The sequence below is a fragment of the Aethalodelphis obliquidens genome, unplaced genomic scaffold (genome assembly GCF_003676395.1).
Source record: "Aethalodelphis obliquidens isolate GAN/ISIS:26980383/991018 unplaced genomic scaffold, ASM367639v1 scaffold90, whole genome shotgun sequence".
Lineage (NCBI taxonomy): Eukaryota > Metazoa > Chordata > Mammalia > Artiodactyla > Delphinidae > Aethalodelphis > Aethalodelphis obliquidens.
The window spans coordinates 1915697-1936465 of NW_020838034.1; the positions used below are offsets into that span (position 1 = coordinate 1915697).

General features: G+C 37.2%; 1 protein-coding gene across 4 annotated transcripts in view; it reads right to left on the reverse strand.

Annotated features, from left to right (window-relative positions):
* ASH1L (ASH1 like histone lysine methyltransferase) overlaps positions 1-20769 on the reverse strand; it is a 213130-nt gene that overhangs the window by 106055 nt on the left and 86306 nt on the right. For all 4 annotated transcript variants that reach the window (XM_027095164.1, XM_027095162.1, XM_027095163.1 and 1 more), the window contains 2 exons: positions 16852-17593; positions 5275-5454 (listed from right to left, as the gene is read on the reverse strand). In XM_027095164.1, coding sequence (XP_026950965.1) covers positions 5275-5454; positions 16852-17593 — 922 coding nt within the window. The remainder of the gene's footprint in view (positions 1-5274; positions 5455-16851; positions 17594-20769) is intronic.

Sequence of the window (20769 nt, forward strand, 5' to 3'; positions counted from 1 at the left end):
AGCATGATTCAGTGGTAAAACAAGAATGGTGAGACCTCTAAGTGTTCAAAACCCCAGTAATGATTTCGATGATAAATTTTATAAACTTAGTAAGCTCCTTAACTTTTCTGTGTCAATTTCTTAAATAGTAGATAGTAACCCTTACTTTACCATTTCCCACAGATTTAATATGAAAGCATTCTGAAAATTTAAATAATATATCAAATGTAAGATGGCACCATGCTTTCATTTTATTTCCAAAGATACATACTATTTTGAGGAAATGACAGCTAAGTGTAAACATTATGTGTTATACATGTAATATAAATAATAATATAGTGTTATATAATATATAATAAATACATCTATATTTTACATATATAATTCCCATGCAAACAAGCAATATTCTGTAAGCTTGAAAATTACAGTTATCCCATTTCCTGTAATAGAGTTAGTGCTCAAAAGTAGCCCATAAATCAAAGGAAGTGTATGAGGAGAGTTTCTTATTTTAAAAAACTTAGAAGTCACAGTATCTGAGAGCCAGGATAACCTTAAGATATGAACTGTGTAGTTCAACAGCTTCACTTTATACATCAAGCTTCATTTTTACCACTCCCAGAGAAACTTAAGTATTCTGCCCAAAACATTACACGACAGTGGCAGTACTTTTAGGAGTACTAAAAGTAGAAATCTTACCCCACAAACGTAGAACTAAGGGCTCCCTTCAAAGTAGTGTTAATTTTTCGATATTTTGCTCTTCACCATAATGTATACTCTAAAGTCTGAAGTTCACTCTCCAACTCACCTGATTTATATCTGATATTTCATATTCTTAAAACTCCTATTAGATAAAATTTAAATTCCAAAAGTAATATAGCATTTTTATAACTTCACGCAATAAAGACACATAGAAAATAAGAAGTAAAAACCTCATTACCCCATTCCGAATCCTATAACCTAGAAGGGTATAGCAGGCACAATAATATGCAACCCCCTCCCCAAATCAAAATCCCCAGAAGCTGGGAATATGTAGAAGAAATTGAGGTTTCTAATCTGTTGATTTTGAGATAGGGAGATTATTCTGGATTATCTGGCTGGGCCCAACTTAATCACAAGTGTCCTTATAAATGGAAGAGGAACAAAAATGAGGCAGTCAGTGGGAAAAAAAAAAGTGAAAACAGAACCAATGTTGAAGTGATTCAATGTGAGGATTCAACTTGTCACTGCTGGTTCTGAAGACAGAAGGGGCCCCAAGCCAAGGAATTCTGGAAAGGCAAGAAAAAGAATTCTACTCTAGAGCCTCCAGAAGGAACACACAGCTATGCTAACACCTTGATTTTAGCCTAGAGAGATCGATTTTGACTATAAAATAAATTTGACTTGCTTTAAGCAACTTAAATAATTTATTACAGCAGGCATAGAAAACTAATACACAGGTTAATAGTTTGATGACTATAATACTAAGACATTCTTTGGTGCCTATATACATGTACATAGTAATAGAGGTTTTCTTAAACCAAGGAGTACTGGCTGTACCACTTTTATCTGGTGTATTAATGACATCATCACACACCTAGGAATACAAAAAAAAACATCAGGATCATCACTAACTCTAGCCCAATCCTTTCATCCAATCAGTCTTTAATTCATTTCAATTTTAATGTAAAAAATGTTCAAGAGTCCACCCTTTCCAACATCCAGCCACCTTAGCTATCACCTCAGCTCATGACATGACTTCTATCCTGGAGAACCACAAAGGTGTCCTGCTTCCTAACTGGTCTTCTAACTTCTAATATTTCCTCATCTAATTAATTTCCCATACTGATACTGGAGTCTAATCTTGATCCAATTTTAACTGAATCACACCCTCCCCTCACAGTTCTTTAAAATCTAAAATGATTTATATAAAAAAGAGTAAACTTGCAATGTCCTTGTACCATTCTGTGATCCAAAAAACAAATTTCCCTAACATGGAGGACTTTTAGGGCAATGAAACTATTCTGTGACACTACTGTGGTAGATACATGTCATTATACATTTACCAAAACCCATAGAAAGCACAGCACCAAGAGTGAACCCTAATGCCTACTATGAACTTTGGGTGATACTGTGTCAATACAGGTTCATTGATTGTAATAAAGGTACCACTGTGGTGCAGGATGTCCATAGTAGGGGATGTTGTGCATGCATAAGGACAGGGGGTATATGCAAAATCTCTATACTTTCCAACAATTCTGTTGTGAACCTAAAACTGCTCTGAATAATTGTTTATTAATTTAAAAAACAAAACAAACAATCCCCACCCCAATTGCTACCAACAAAAAACAGCCAGCCCACAAAAATATATTGGCTTCACAGTTTGTAAGAATGCACACGTGTATTATTTGATCTGTTTTAAAAGATATTCCAAAATACGGCTTCCCTGGTGGCGCAGTGGTTGAGAGTCCGCCTGCTGATGCAGGGGACGCAGGTTCGTGCCCTGGTCCGAGAGGATCCCACACGCCACGGAGCGGCTGGGCCCATGAGCCATGGCCGCTGAGCCTGCGTGTCCGGAGCCTGTGCTGCGCAGCTGGAGAGGCCACAACAGTGAGAGGCCCGCGTACCGAAAAAAAATAAAATAAAAAATATCCAAAATAAACCATTTTCTTCTCATTTATTTCTATGAGATGAAGAGCTAGTTCTAACATAAACAAGGTCCTTTTCAGAGTGAGAGACTTTTATCTGACTAGAGACATTTTAAAACACTAATGTAGTTGATGATACTGATCTTTTGAGGAACAGTCTGATTTTATTATTAATCTCTCATTTTTAGGAATTTAATCCAGAAGAAGTACATCAGTCAAAAAGTAGAAGTAAAACTTTAACTACAGTGAGTTCCCTGGTGGTCCGGTGGCTAAGACTCTACGCTCCCAATGCAGGGAGCACGGGTTTGATCGCTGGTCAGGGAACTAGATCCCACATGCCGCAACGAAGATCCCGCACTTAGCAACGAAGAACCCACATGCTGCAACTAAGACCCGGCATAACCAAATATTAAAAAAAAAAAAAACGCAAAACCAAAAACCAAAACTTGAAATATAGTTTTTAGCGGAGAACTTTATACCTGCTTTTCTATTCAGCAAAAACATTCCTTTAAAATCGTAACTGTATTAGATCTTCCCCAAATGCATTTTCATCTTCTCATTTGTAGTGACAATGCTAATTTTTTTTCAGGCATTGTCACCTGAAATAATGACCATTATTTCTCAGCCTTCCCTGTGGCTGAAGTATGGTTACACGACTATGTTTCAGTCAGTAACTGTAAATGAGGTTTTGAAGTTTCCTTTCTTAGTCAGATTAGCTGCTATAATGAATTACCATAGACTTGGTGGTCTAAGTAACAAAATTTTATTTCTCACTGTTCTGGAGGCTGGGAAGTCCAAGATCAGGGCTGGCTTCTAAGTGAGAGCCCTCTTCCTGGCTTGCAGATACTGCTTTCTTGTTGTATACTCACATAGTAGCGAGAGAAATCATCTCTCTCTGTGTCTCTCTTTATAAGGATGTTAATCTCATTCAGGAGGGCTCCACCCAAATAACCTATAATTATTCAATACTTCCCAAAGGCCCCATCTCTCAATATCATCACACTGGGGATTAGGGGTTCAATATATGAAATTTCAGGGGAACACATTCACTCCATAATGCTTCCTTACAAAGAAGGTACAATACTTGTTTTTTACTCCCTTTTCCTCTTTTATCCTCTCTGTAATGAAGACCTTATGGCAGTTATGTTGGAACAAAAGGTAACCATAGGAACGCAAGCTTAGTGTTGAAATGGAAGAACAGAAAAAAAGGAGTCTAGGTCCCTGAAGACACTGTGAAGATACCATGTTAACTCTGAACTGTGTACTTCACAACTTTTTTTAAATTAAAGGAAAATAAATGTTTATCTTTAAAAAGTCTTGGTTATTTGAGAGGGTTTCTTATCATTGGCAGCTGAAACTAAGCCTAACTAATAAAACGTTTTCATGACCCAAGCAGCAGAAATGGAGTACAAAGAGTTTATGTGATACCTACCTCAGTGGCAAATTAATGAAAGATCTTTTCAATGCAAAATAAAGTGTTGTGATTTATATGTTGATCACTTTAACCATACCAAGTCAGATGTATCTCTAAAATGTAACTGTTCCTCTTTCAATTTCATTCTTTTCTTGCCTAAATTCAAGAATTCCTCATGACCTTTTGATGGATACTGTGAATTTCTGCCATTAGTAACTCTCTCATTCAATTCATTTTCCACTCTGTTGCCAGAGTTATTTTTTATTTTATTTTTTTTTGCAGTACATGGGCCTCTCCCGCTGCGGAGCACAGGCTCCGGATGTGCAGGCTCAGCGGCCATGGCTCACAGACCTAGCCGCTCCGCAGCATGTGGGATCTTCCCGGACCGGGGCACGAACCCATGTCCCCTGCATCGGCAGGCGAACTCTGAACCACGGCGCCACCAGGGAAGCCCAGCCAGAGTTATCTTAAAACACAAATTTGCACTTCCTTTTCTAAAAATAGTATTTTAAATTTCCTATAGCTTAGTGGGATAAATATCTTAAGAGTAAGTAAAGTCCACGGTCCCTATCACACAATGCTTATTTTCCACGACACCACATTTCAGGAAAAGTGAACTTCTGAGTTGTTCTAATACATGAAAAGTCTTCGCATCCTAGTATGTGCCTTGGTACATGCTATCCTAACTGGAATGCCCTTCTCCATCTTGCAAACTACTGCTGAATGTCCAAAACCTAACTCAAGTATACTCTGTGAACTACTTCTTAATGAATGATATAGTGAGTTGATAGCTCTCTGGGGTTTTAAAATGTTTCCATCAGAGGACTTATCAAGCTGAACTTTCCCAATGGAATATGAAGTTCTTAAAAATAAGAAGTATTTTACTCATCTGGCAAATAGTTTGGAACACAGCATTTAACAAATGAGGAATGAATGTAGAAAACCATCAAGATCATTTTAGATACAAGCAGAGTGTCCCTTTTCTTAATTTCAATTAACAAAACAGGCATCATTAGAATCCAAACTACAGAAATATAATCTAGAAAGGCAGAGAGAAGATAAAGATCAGGGAAAATAATTAGCCCCAAACAACATATCATGAGTACAGTGAACACTGAGGTGTTTGTGATGAGATTTGTATTTGTGTATATTACATTTGTATTGTTTCTTGTTTTTCTTGATAGTCAAAGTATTATTTAAAACATGGAAGAATGACAGGTCTTTAAAGGATGTCAGCTGATAGGTACCACTACTTACTCTGTAGTTTTGTAAACATCAGAATACAGCCCTGCTTTCTGATACTTCTTCTTTGGGGGACGTGGGGCCTTCTTTTCTCTTGGGATGAGAGAAAGCACAGGCTGCAAGGTACTTTCAGGTTCGGGAGGTTTGGCTGGGGTTTCAGGAGGACTGGGAATCTCAACTGCTGCTTCAGTAAAGCTAGAAAGAGAAGTTTAAAGATAATTTTATGGTGAAATTTTTTTCCTACAAATAATTATCTATTAAAAAAACATCAGAGCAATTATCAAAAGAGACATGTGGACTTCCTCATCTGGTCATGCTGGAGTAACAGATACCAGATTTCTGTCCTCCTGACAGAAACTAATAGAAACACAGCAAAGTACAATAAACCTGAAGTAAGTTTATGAAACAATTATCAGACACTGGACAACAGTGACTATAGCACTGTGATCCCTGAGAAAATTGGAAATAAAATAGAAAGAGATGATTCCTATAACCACTTTGCCTTTACAAGGACTGAGGTAGAGGGAGTAGAGCCAAAGCAGAGAATGGCCAACTTAATGAGTTGAAAAGAGATCAGAATATGGAGAGGCTGAGGTAGTTAGAATTTGTGAGGCAGAGTACTGGAGTGGAGAAAGCTATGGAGAAAAATAACTCTAGAAATCTGTGTAAGGGTCTCCTTTAGTACATTGCTAAATACTAAGTTTGTGTATGTGCAAGGTGAAATTCCATAAGGCCGGACAAAGAACCACCAGAGTATTATAACCTAAACAATTTCCAGAGCTCCCACATGATGACAGATACTCAGATTCCAGTAGGGAGAGTGAAAGACACTGCCCAACACTGTGGGCATTCAATAGAGATCCCAGAGGGTAACATTATCCATTTTTGTAGGGCTCAACTATCTCTGGAATAAAAGCCAGCTCCAATAAAGCTTAAAAACTAACTTCAAAAGAATCCAAACCAATCCACAAGTAACTTAACTGCCTACCAAAATAAAATCGAACATATAGAAAAGAACAAAAAACATACACACAATAATGTGACATTTACAATATTAAAAAATTCAAAATGAAAAAAAAGAGCAATGACCAAAATTTTTCTAAATTTGATAAAAAGTATAAACCCAAAGTTCCAAGAAGCTAAACAAACCAGAAGCAATATAAACTAAAAAAAAAATCAAGTATGGCATATCATAATAAACTTCCTGAAAACTATTGATGAAGAAAATAAAAAGAGCCAGAGAAAAAATACACAGTCTATACAGGAGTACAAAAATAAGAATGAATGCAGATTTCATGTCTGAAATAATGCAAGCCAGAAGGCAATGAAAAGACATCTGGAAGTGCTAAAAGGAAGGGGAGGGGAGGAGCCTGTCAAAAGAGAATTCTAAATCAATCAAAAACATCTTTAAAAATTAAGGTGAATATAGTTCCAGGCAAAGATGGAATAGACACTTCTACCTATCCTCCCATTAAGTACAACTAAAAACCCTTGAAATTATATATAAAATAAACATAAGCACACAGATTGGCTAGGTACCTTGGGACCTAAGCAATGACATATCAGGGAATTTCCTAGATTTTCTTTTTGCCTCATACTTAATAGTGAAAGACTGAATACAGTTTCCCAAATATCAATGAAAAGACAAATGTCTGCTCTCATAACTTAAATTCAACATCAGTTAAAGGTCGAAGCCAGTGCAAAAGGACAATAAAAAGAAAAAAATATAGAAGTGTGAGTCCTCCAATTTTGTTCTTTTTCTTCAAGATTGTTTTGGCTATTTGGAATCCCTTGAGATTCCTCATGAATTTTAGGATGGATTTTTCTATTTCACAGAAAACATCACTGGGATTTTAATACGGATTGCACTGAATCTGTAGATCACTTTGGGTAGTACTGATATCTTAAGTCTTCCACCCCATAAACACAGGCTTTTCTTTTTCTTGCCTAACTGCTCTGGTTAGGAATTTCAATACAAAATTGTACTGAAGCGGCAAAAGTGGGCTTCCTTTCCTAGTTTTTGATAATAGTGGAAAACCTCTGTCTTTCACCACTGAAGTGGTCAGCTGTGGGTTTTTTACATATAGCTTTTATTAGGTTGAGGTAGTTTCTTTTTATTCCTAGATTGCTAGCTTTTTATCATGAACATGTGTTAGATTTTTGTCAAAAAATTTTCTGCATTTACTGATATGACCATGTGATATTTCTTCTTTAGCCTGTTAACGTGATTTTCAAATGTTGAACAAGTTTTGTATAACTGGGATAAATCTTACTTGGTTATGAGATGGATTGGCTTCATATTTTATTTTATTTTTTCCTATTCTCCTTATAGCCAAATTCATTTTTTCTGTGCCTTACCTTATGTTTCTTCCTCCTAAAATCAAAAATGTTTTCTGCTTTCCTGCTTATATGTGTCTGTATATATTCTACATATATAAACTCTTCAAGTGCCATGTTTCTCCAAGTTCTGTCTATAGACCATGTATATCAGAATCACCTTGGGGGCTTTAAAGGAAATGCAAATGCCTACTCATAGAATTTTAAAAATTCTTATTAAGGAGATCTGAGATGGACACTTCCTAACCTTGCTGGTCCCTAATACCCGACACTGTGCACTCTCATTACAAGAGCATCCTTCTTATCCCACTCGGGCTCTGACACCGTAGGCTGGGTTAACATTCCCTTGCCCTCGCCCCATAACCCAACTCTTCACCTCAATTAGCCTCCCAGCTCAGGGTCACCATGGTTTCCACATCCCATACAGATACCTACCAAATGGCTTTACGACTGAATTCTTCAGGAAAGAAAAGAGAAAGAAGAGGTAAGGTATTTTAAAATATGGCTTTATGGGAATTCCCTGGCAGTCCAGTGGTTAGGACTCAGTGCTTTCACTGCCATGGCCTGGGTTCAATCCCTGGTCAGGGAACTAAGATCTCACAAGCCACGTGGCACAGCCAAAAAATTTAAAAATAAATAAAATAAAATATGGCTTATGATATATTTATCTACATTAAGACAATACATGGTTTATTTTTGTGGCTTTTTTTTTGCTTTATAAAAACAAAATCAGTTAGTATATCATTTTTAGGGTCTTGTTTCTTTCATTTAATCTTGTCTAAGACTCATTCATTATCATTACATGTCAGTTATAATTCATTAATTTTTATTACCATATCATATTCCATTATACAAAAAACTGTAATATACTTACTCCTTTTCCTGTTAATCTGGGATATTTCCAGTTTCTATATATTATAATCAATCTTGCTACTACTTTTCCAAAAAATGCTTTCTGGTGATCATTGGGCAGGAGTTTTCCTAAGCTGTGTAAAAGGTAATTGCTGGATCATACTGGGTTGTTTTGAAATACTTTTTTGGTTACATACTCTGGATACCAAAAATGTATAAATTATATCTTATTCTTTTTTTTTTTTGCAGTACACGGGCCTCTCACTGTTGTGGCCTCTCCCGTTGTGGAGCACAGGCTCCGGACGCGCATGCTCAGCAGCCATGGCTCACGGGCCCAGCCACTCCGCGGCATGTGGGATCTTCCCGGACCGGGGCACAAACCCGAGTCCCCTGCATCGGCAGGCGGACTCTCAACCACTGCGCCACCAGGGAAGCCCTATAAATTATATCTTATAAATTTCTTCTCCCAGTTTGTAGCAAATCTTCATACATTTATTCGGATGATGTTTGATAAACGGAAATTCTTAGTTTTAATAATAATGCAGTATATCAATCTTTACCTGTATGCTTACTGCTTTTGATATCTTGTTTATGAACTCTTTTCTGAGAAACAAGGTCATAAAGTTTTCCTCCTTCTGTATTAGCCTTTAAAAGTTTGAAGGTTTGCTTTTTACACTTATGTATTTATTTAACCAACTGGGAACTGACTTTTATACATGGATTAAGACAGAATCCAATTTCATTCCCATTCCTATGCAATATCAACTTCTGGGGCACCGTTTATTGAATATAATTTTATTTCCTTATTGATATGTAGTGTCACCTCCATCATATAGCAAGCTTGCATGTATGGATCCGTTTCTCTTATCCAATTCTATATTCAGTTCCACGCTAGCTCAATATACCATAGCTTAAAATTAAGTCTTGGGGCAAATCCATTGTTTCATTCAGTGATTCCATTCCTAGGTATATACCCTAGAGGAATTAGTGTCCATATCCACCAGTGAACATTAGAGGAATGTTAAGAGCAGCATTTTTGGGTAATAGTGTCAAAATGAAAATAACCCAACAGTAAAACAGAAAAACTCTATATCTGCATCAACATGGATGGATCTAGAGATTATCATACTCATCGAAGTAAGTCAGAAAGAGAAAGACAAATACCATATGTTATCACTTACACGTGGAATCTAAAATACGACACAAATGAACCTATCTACAAAACAGAAACAGACTCACAGACATAGAGAACAGACTTGTGGTTGCCAAGGGGGAGGAGAGGTGGGGAAGGAAAGGATTGGGAGTTTGGGATTACCAAGTGCAAACTAGTATATACAGTATGGATAAACAAGGTCCTACTGTATAGCACAGGCAACTATATTCAATATCCTGTGATAAACCATAAATAGAAAAGAATATGAAAAAAATATATATGTATAACTGAGTCACTTTGATGTACAGCAGAAATTAACACATTGTAAATCAACTATACTTCAAAAAAATTTAAAAAAAAGGAAGACTATTACATACAAACAATGGATAACTATAAAATAACAAAAAGGAGGTAACTACAGCAACATGCAACAACAGAGATGGTTTTACATTTATATGTTGAGCAAAAAAGGTGAGGCACAAAAGCATATGTCCTGTATAATTCCATTTCAGTGAAGTCCAGGAAGGATAAACTAAACTATATTGTCTACATTGACACTTAAAATGGTATGAAAAAAGGTAAAATTCAGGAGATTGATTATAGCTACTGGCAAGGAAGTAGTGTATGACTGGGAAAGAACATGGGATGCTACCAATGTTCTATATGTTCACCTGTTCTGTATCTACATAGGTGTTAACTTTATAAAAAAATTTTTTAGGGCTTCTGTGGTGGCACAGTGGTTAAGAATCTGCCTGCCAATACAGGGGACATGGGTTCAAGCCCTGGCCTGGGAAGATCCCACATGCTGCGGAGCAACTAAGCCTGTGCTCTGCAACAAGAGAAGCCACCGTAATGAGAAGCCCGCGCACCCACCACGAAAGAAAGGCTGCGCACAGCAACGAAGACCCAATGCTGCCAAAAACAAATAAATAAATTTATTAAAAATAATTTTTTAAACTGGTTACTTCTATTTATACACTTTCTGTATGTGTATTCCTCTTCAAACTCCCTTCATATTCTCTAAAGAGTTTTAATGAGACTGAAATGATCTTTTTAAAGAGAGATAGAACCCTCTTTTAAACCTGGTCCTGGTGCTTTCGTGTGGCAAGACGTCGTAGATTCAATTTACATTACAGAAGCACAAAGGGTATTTCTTTCTGAGTAGGTATTTTTCCTAGGAATACAGCACATACATTTCAACTGAGTTTTACAATTTGTTGGGCATAAAGTTCTTAGAGTACTCACATTTTAATCTCTCATATATAGCTTATTTCCTTTTTAGTTCCTAATTTTATTATTCCCTTTCTCTTCCTTTATTGATCAACCTTACCAGAAGTTTGTATATTTTATTCGTTATCATTAGTATTACAAACTTTGGTCTTCAGTGACTCTCTCTACTGTACCTTAGTTTTATTTTGTTAATTTAATGTATATGTTTTATCTCTGTCCTTTACATTTTGGGGCTTATTCTCATTTTTCTAATTTCTTTTCTTTTTTAAATAAATTTAAAAATTTTGGCTGCAATGGGTCTTCGTTGCTGCACACGGGCTTTCCCTAGTTGCGGCGAGGGGGGGGTTACGCTTCGTTAGAGTGTGCAGGCTGCTCATTGCGGTGGCTTCTCTTGTTGTGGAGCACAGGCTCCAGGTGCACGGGCTTCAGTAGTTGTTGCTTGTGGGCTTAGTTGCTCCGCGGCACGTGGAATCTTCCCAGACCAAGGCTCAAACCCGTGTTCCTTTCATTAGCAGGCGGATTCTTAACCACTGTGCCACCAGGGAAGTCCCATTGTTTTTAGAATTTCTTAATTGGACTCTTTGTAACCAAGAAGGACCCTATGGGGTCTTCCCAGGACAGACCCCTCCCCTATATCCTCTGCTTATTTCCTCTCTGAAGTACCTAGATAATAGTATCTGATGCACATTTCCTGAAGTTGTTTTACAGATGCTAAAACCAAATGGGAGAAATTACTTACTTGATGATCATAAGCACCACAGACCTACTGGCACCTAAGGACTGATAATCTTAACCTCTGTGACACCACCCTGTTACCTCACCATCAACCAATTGCAGATTTGTGCATGAGCTGATGATATACCTGGGATGCCCCTCCCTCACCTTGCCTTTAAAGATGCTTTCCTAAGCCCAGAGATAAATCCATGCACTTATGGTCACCTAATCTATGACAAAGGAGGCAAGAATATACAATGGAGAAAAGACAGCCTCTTCAGTAAGTGGTGCTGGGAAAACTGGACAGCTACATGTAAAAGAATGAAATCAGAACACTCCCTAACACCATACACAAAAATAAACTCAAAATGGATTAAAGACCTGAATGCAAGGCAGACACTATGAAACTCTTAGAGGAAAACATAGGCAGAAAAGTCTTTGACATAAATTACAGTAAGATCTTTTTAGACCCACTTCCTAGAGTAATGAAAATAAAAACAAAAATAAACAAAAGGGACCTAATTAAACTTAAAAGCTTTTGCACAGCAAAGGAAGCCATAAACAAGACGAAAAGACAACCGTGAGAATGGGAGAAAATATTTGCAAATGAAGCAGGTGAGAAAAGATTAACCTCCAAATTATACGAACAGCTCATGCAGCTCACTATGAGAAAGACAAACAACCCAATCAAAAAATGGGCAGAAGACCTAAATAGACATTTCTCCAAAGAAGACATACAGATGGCCAACACACACATGAAAGGATGCTCAACATCACTAATTATTAGAGAAATGCAAATCAAAACTACAATGAGGTATCACCTCACACTGGTCAGAATGGACATCATCAAAAAATCTACAAACAATAAATGCTGGAGAGGGTGTGGAGAAAAGGGAACCCTCTTGCACTGCTGGGAATGTAAATTGATACGGCCACCTATGGAGAACAGTATGGTGGGTTCCTTAAAAAACTATATATAGAACTACCATATGACCCAGCAGCCATAACTGAAAAAAAGACACATGCACCCCAATGTTCACTGCAGCACTATTTACAATAGCCAGGATATGGAAGCAACCTAAATGTCCATCAACAGAAGAATGGATAAAGAAGATGTGGTACATATATACAATGGAATATTACACAGCCATAAAAAGGAACAAAACTGGGTCATTTGTAGAGAAGTGGATGGACCTAGAGACTGTCATGAAGAGTGAAGTAACTCAGAAAGAGAAAAACAAATATTGTCTGTTAACGCATATATGTGGAGTCTAGAAAAATGGTACAGATGATCTTATTTGCAAAGCAGAAATAGAGACAAAGATGTAGAGAACAAACGAATGGATACCAAGAGCGAAAGGAGGGAGGTGGGATGAATTGGGAGATTGGGATTGACATATATACACTATCAATATCATGTATAAAATAGATAACTAATGAGAACCTACTGTATATAGCTCAGGGAACTCTACTCAATGCTCTGTGGTGACCTAAATGGGAAGGAAATCCAAAAAAGAGGGGATATATGTATATGTATAGCTGATTCACTTTGCTGTACAGCAGAAACTAACACAACATTGTAGAGAACTATACTCCACTAAAGATTAGTTTTAAAAATTAAAGATAAAAATGTTTTCCTAAAACCCATCAGGGAATTCGGGCTTTTTAAGCACTACCTGTCCTGAACTCCTTGCTTGGCATCCTGTAATAAATGCTGCACTTTCCCTCATCACAACCTGGTATCATTAGTTTGGCTTTACTGTGTACCAGCGAGCAGACACAAGTTTTGTTTGGTAATATCCTCATTCGTAAATTTTCAGCATTCTTGAAAATAATATAAGCATTAATGGCTATGAATATCCCTCTAGTACCTCTTTAGATACATCCCACAAATTTCAATATGTAGCACAGTATTTACTCAGTTCTAAATATTTTTAATATTTTAATAATTTTATTTTTTTACATGAGTTTAAAAATTTTTTCTTTTTTCCTTTTAGATCCAGGATTTGAACGCAGGGTTTTCTGAATCTAGAACCCAGCTCATAATCATTACAATATTCTTTTGCATTCTGGTTTGTTATTAATCAATGAATAGCGATCAAACTCTTTAACATGGTGTACAAGGACCTCTGCAAGATCTGGTCCCTACCACCTTTTCTCTAGACCCATTTGACACCATACTACTCTAATTAATGTGTTTTGGCCGCAAAACGTTTCTTTCATTTCCCTGAACCTGTCATGCTTTTTCATACTTACCAGTCTAAAATGTATGCTCTGGTGTTGCTCCTCTAAATAACAAATAAAGTCTGTTCTTCAGATTTTACCTTAGTCATTACTTCCACAAAAAAACTGAGTCAATTACCTCTAATATAAGCTCATAAACCTAAATAATTCTTCATAATAGTTAGAATGTAAGAACCATGAGGACAGGGAATATTTCTATATTTGCTTACAACTGTATTTACCCTCAGCACATGAAATAATTTTGCAATAAATAATTTAGAAATAAATTAAGAGGGACTTCCCTGGTGGTGCAGTGGTTAAGAATCTGCCTGGCAATGCAGGTGACATGGGTTCGAGCCCTGGTCCAGGAAGATCCCACATGCTGCGGAGCAACTAAGCCCGTGTGCCACAAATACTGCGCTGTGCTCTAGAGCCTGAGAGCCACAACTACTGAGCCCACGTGACACAACTAGTGAAGCCTGCACGCCTGGAGCTCATGCTCCGCAACAAGAGAAGCCACTGCAGTGAGAAGCCCGTACACTGCAACGAAGAGTAGCCCCTGCTTGCTGCAAGTAGAGAAAGATGGTGTGCAGCACCGAAGACCCAACGCAGCCAAAAATAAATAAATATATTTAAAAAATAAAATAAAGAAACAAATGAACAAACTCCTGCTATATAACAAGTGCTACAGTAGGTTCCAGTTCGAGAAAGGTGAAAAACTGTTGCTATCTCTGGGAACTCACTGTGCCATGTCCTTACCTACACAATCTCTTGAGGGTGGAAACTGTATCTTTCTCTTTATAATCTCCTCAAATTCCAGAATATAATTTTGTGGAAAATAAGTGTTTAATGTTGCTGACTAATGCTACTAGAACTTGCTGGAACAGAAGGGCTTATCTGAAATAACGCCTTTTCTCTGAGGCGCGTTTTTAACATGACCCTTCCTAAAGTGATTGGTTAAGATGTCTCAAATTGTCACTTTCTTACTATAGCGAAGGCAAAAGTCATTCTGTTTGTAGATATTTTAAAAGCCTCAGTAATGAAAACAGAAATAACAGATTGATAACAAAACAGACTGATGGGAAGAGAATATAAAAATATAAAAGAAGACCCTAAGACCCAAAGATATTTAAGAATTTATATGATAAAGGTATCATTTCAAACAAGTAGGGAAGTGATGATCAATTAATAGTGCTAAGACCGCCATGTAAAAATACAAAAAATTGTGCTTCCCTGGTGGCGCAGTGGCTGAGAGTCTGCCTGCCGATGCAGGGGACACAGGTTCGTGTCCTGGTCCAGGAAGATCCCACATGCCGCGGAGCAGCTGGGCCCATGAGCCATGGCCGCTGAGCCTGCACATCCAGAGCCTGTGCTCCGCAACGGGAGAGGCCACAACGGTGTGAGGCCCGCGTACCACAAAAAAATCCAAAAAAACAAAAAAACAAAAAATTTAAATCTCTTAATTAAATTTTTTCCCCTTTCAAAGAAAAAAACCTTCACAAAAATCCAATGGGAATATAAATTATAGACACTACATATAAAACAAAAATGCTTACAAATCTGCAACCTTGATAAATAACTGGCAATAAACATAGCACTAACTCATACCTTATACAAGAGTAAATTTCAGCTGATTTAAGACCTATATGTAAAAAAGTAATATGTAACCCTTTGAAAGAGAATAATTAAATTATGATATATTCTTAACATGCAATAAGGTAATTCTATATGTACTAAATGACAAGATCGCCAAGATTATAAAGAGAAAAGTTGTTACAAAATTAAGTATAAAATGTATGTTACCACTTATATAAAATAACAGCTTTGCATATGCATGTATTTATAAATGCATAAGAAAAGTATCAAAGGATACACAATATATTAACAGTCTTATCCATGAAAATAGGATTTGAGAAGAAATGAGATCATGTGAAGAGACTTTAACTCGTGAATCAGTAAACTTCTAGTTTCACTGATTTATTTATGAGTGTGTATTCTCAGGAAAGAAATTTAAATCCCATATATTCTCTATAAAAAAAGTATTTTTTCACAGATGTATGCATAGAGAGCTACGAAAAACTTCTGTAAACAGAGGTCGTCCAGTGGTTAAGACTGCGCGCTTCCACGGCAGGGAACACGGGTTCCATCCCTGGTCAGGGAACTAAGATCCCATATGCCACATGGAGAGGCCAAAAAATAAATAAATAAGTAAAATAAAAATCAAATATTCCTTCAGGGAAAGAATCTGGTTGGATATATAACAAAAGGATTAAATGGTCTTCTCGGGGGTGGGGGTGGGGGGTGATTTTTGACTTCTGCCCTACACCTTTTGGGGAAAAGTAAAAATATAAAAAAGAAACTATTAAAAAACAATCTAGGGGCTTCCCCGGTAGTGCACTAATTAAGCATCTGCCTGCCAATGCAGGGGACATGGGTTAGAGCCCTGGTCCGGGAAGATCCCACATGCTGCGGAGCAACTAAGCCCGTGCACCATAATTACTGAGTCTGCGCTCTAGAGCCCGAGAGCCACAACTACAGAAGCCCAAGCGCCTAGTGCCCGTGCTCTGCAATGAGAAGCCACCACAATGAGAAGCCGCGCACTGCAACAAAGAGTAGCTCCCTCTTGCTGCAACTAAAGAAAGCCCACGCGCAGCAACAAAGACCCAATGCAGCCATAAATTAATTATTTAATTAATTAAGAAAAAAATCTAACACACAGAAAGACTTAAAAAATGTATTTGACGATAGGGATGAAAAGTTTTAGAGCACCAAGGAGATAAAATAGTGTGATAGTAAAAATAATTCCACTCATATTTATACACTGGATAAAACACACAAAATCTCTCTGGGTCTTGATTTCCTCATCTGTATAGTAAGGGCCTTGTGTTAGATTGTTACATTCCCCCTTGCTTCTTAATTATTTACAATTTTGGACAGCCATAAGAACAAACACTTATAACAAAAAAGAACAGGTCTTATATAGTAAAAGGTTGTTAGATTAAATGTACAATTCAGCTGCACAGATATGTTACATTTGTGCATAAGCTAGTTTTCTCTACTCAGAATGTTAAACAAGAAATTACCTTTTAGTATTTTCTTGTTCTTCTTCTTCTGGGAATGGCTTCTGCTTTTTCTTGGTCTGTTCTTCCAACAGCCAACTTTTCCTCTTCAATCCCTTTTTATGTTCTGAGTTCAGGTTTACACTCTGAACGACAGCTTCAATGACATCTGTAACTGTATCAGGGCCAAGGTGCAGTGCTGCTCCTTCTTCACCTTCATTTAATTCTGGGCTGACAAATTGGGCAGCTTGGAATGCTTGCATTGATACCACAGCCTGGAGGGGACATTTCCGAGGTCGACCTGGCCTGCGTTTCACAAAGTTATTCCCTGTCCTGGCCTGTCTTTGAAGTTTTTTGGCTTTTAAAATTTTATTGACGTGGTCTAGGTTTTTCTTGGTGGCCAAGATTTTGTCATAATTGCACATTTTCCGAGCTTGGCGCTGCATAGCTTCTACTACACTTCTCTTGATATGATGGGGGGAATGGCTGCTGGGCAACTTTTCAGAAAGGAGTGAGATGCTACTACTGCAAGAGTCACTGGGGACTGCAGGCACTAGAAGGCTGTCTGGTTTTCCCAGGGTTCGCTCCTTGCTGTGGCTATGGACTGGACTGGAGGAAGGTGGCACAGAGGCAGATGCGATCACAGCATCAATATTTTTCTCCAGGGGCTCTTGGTCCTCATGTTGTACCAACCGCTGCAGCAGACTATCCACAGAGTCATCCCCAGATGAAACCAATCTTGGACTTCGAGACGGAACTCCGTTCACTAAATAAGACAACAAATCACACATGATAAAAACTGAACACAACTGGTTAAATAACTTTACAAAGAATAAAAGACAAGGAATACCACTCTATTTTTCATAGCAAGATTAAATATCATATTGGGTTGGCCAAAAAAGTGCCTTCGGTTTTTAAGTAAAAATAAAAGACACATTTTTCATTTTCACCAAGAACTTTATTGAACAATGTATTCACTCTTTTGTTCCACTACCTTCTGCCATTTTTCAGGCAACTTCATAATTTCATCTTCCCAAAACTTTTTATCTTTTTGAGCAAAGAACTGTTCCAGGTACCTTTTACAGTCTTCCAGGGAATAGAAATTTTTTCCATTAAGAGAATTTTGTAAAGGCCTAAATAAATGGAAATCTGAAGGTGCAATGTCTGGTGAATACGGAGGATGAATCAGAACTTCCCAGACAAGCTGTAAGAGTTTTTGCCTGGTCATCAAAGAAACATGTGGTCTTGTGTTATCCTGATGGAAGATTATGCGTTTTCTGCTGACTAATTCTGGATCATCAATTGCTGCTTTCAGTTGGTCTAACTGGGAGAAGTATTTGTTGGAATTACTCGTTTTGTTTTCCAGAAGGAGTTCATAATAGAGGACTCCCTTCCAATCCCACCACATATATAACATCACCATCTTTGGATGAAGACCGGCCTTAGATGTGGTTGGTGGTGGGTTATTTCGCTTGCCCCGTGATCTCTTCCATTCCACATTATTGTTCAGTATCCACTTTTCATCACCCGTCACGATGTGTTTTGAAAATGGAACATTTTCGTTATGTTCAGTAGAGATTCGCATGTGGAAATACGGTCAAGAAGGGTTTTTTTCGCTTAACTTATGTGGAATCCAAACATCACAGCAATTCACATAACCAAGCTGATGCGAATGATTTTCAACACTTGATTTAGATATTTTGAGTATGGCGGCTATCTCCCACATGGTATAATGTTGACTGTTCTCAATTAATGTCTTGATTTGATCGCTATCAACTTCAAATGGTCTACCCGACCATGGAGCATCATCCAGTGAGAAATCTCCAGCACGAAACTTCACAAACCATTTCTGACACGTTCGATCACTCACAGCACCTTCTCCAACCACTGCACAAATCTTTTTTTGCATTTCAGTTGCGTTTTTACCTTTCTTGAAATAATAAAGCATAATATGCCGAAAATGTTGCTTTTTTCCTTCCATCTTCAATATTAAAATGGCTACACAAAAATTCACCAATTTTGGTAAGTCTTTTTTTATTTTTTTAAGAATTTATTTATTTATTTTTGGCTGCGTTGGGTCTTCGTTACTACACGCAGTCTTTCTCTAGTTGCGGCGAGAGGGGGCTACTCTTTGTTGAGGTGCGTGGGTTTCTTATCACAGTGGCTTCTCTTGCTGCAGAGCACGGGCTTTAGGCACACAGGCTTCAGTAGTTGTGGCACACAGGCTCAGTAGTTGTGGCTCGCGGGCTCTAGAGCACAGGCTCAGTAGTTGTGGCACATGGGTTCAGTAGCTCCGTGGCATGTGGGATCTTCCCGGATCAGGGATAGAACCCATGTCCCCTGCATTGGCAGGCGGTTTCTTAACTACTGCGCCATAAGGGAAGTCCTGATAAGTCTTTTTTTAAATGTACGCTGATATGACAACTGTCACATACAATCTAACAAAATTGTTTTGAATGAAGTTAAAAACAACTAAGTGCTACTAGAGCCATCTTGCAGAAAAAACCGAACGAACCTTTTGGCCAGCCCAATACCATATGCATTTGTCTTTCACAGGAAAGCTGATAGTTTCCTGAATAGGGTACATTACAGTACCCACAATAAATTCAAAGTTGGCCCATGTTTCCCTAATAAAACGTGGTGGGTCAAAAAAACAATTCTCACTCTCTGAGACGAGGAGCAGAAAGAATAGAGCTTATTTCTTTAAAAATGAAGGTCCAGTTAAGAGACTCAACAGCTAAATATTGAATAAAGAACTAAACTTTAAATACATATATTTCTAGTCCAGTGCTTTTTCTGACAATGTTTTAAGTGCAAAGGAATATAAGTGAAATTCTCACCAGGGAAGCCCGGTTCAGTGGTTTTTTTGACAGATTTCTTAGGAATTTTTCTATAGATCATATCACCTGTAAACAGATATATTTTTTCTTCTTCCTATCTGTATGCCTTTTATTTCTAAAAATCAGGTTTTTAAAATAATTAAAAATGGATGTTAGATTTTGGCAAATGTTTTCTCTTTACCTAGATGATTATGATTTTCTGTTAATTTCGTAAAATACACTAATTGATTTTCTAATGTTAATCCAACCTTGCATTCCTGAAATAAACCCACGTGGTCCTGGTATGCTATACATTCAACATACTGGATTCAATCTGATAATATTTTGTACCGTTTGCATTCATGCTTAATAGTGTGTAGTTTTCTGGTAATGCGTTGCTTGGTTTCAGAATCAGGGTAATGCTGGCCTTCATAAAATGCACTGGGAAAATGCTCCTACTTTCTGGAATAGTTTTTATATACTTACTATTATTTTTTCCTTAAATAGTCATGATTGAAGCTATTTGGGCTTTGAGTTTACATTGTAGAATGGTTTTAAACTGCAAGTTGAATTTCTTAAATAGATGTAGGGCTCTTTAGGCTATTTATTCTTGAGTTTTAGTAGCTGTTTTTCAAAGAATGTGCTCTTTTTTAATCAAATTTATTGGCATAAAACTGTTCATTATGCTCCCTTATTGTCCTGTTATGGTATGTAGCAATTGCACTGATATCCTCTCTTTCATTCCTGATACTGCTAATTCAATTTCTTTTTTCTTAATCCTTTCAGCTACAGTTCTCCTTTAAAAAATTTTTTTTTTGATAAACCAGTATAAGCTTTCATTGATTAATGTTTTCTGTTTATTTTTGCTCTTATATTTATCATTTTTCTTCCATCTAATTTGGGTTTAATTTGTTCTAATGTCTTTAGCTTCCTAAAGGTGAGAGTTTGGGCTTAGACCTTTTTTGTTTAATAACGTAACTTTGTAAAGCTAAAAACAGACTTAGCTATACTCCATAAAATGTATGTGTTTTCATTTTTATTTAATTTAAAAGATTTTCTAATTTTGTCTGTGATTTCCTCTTTGACTTATGGGCTATTTAGAAGTGTGTTGTTAACTTTTCAC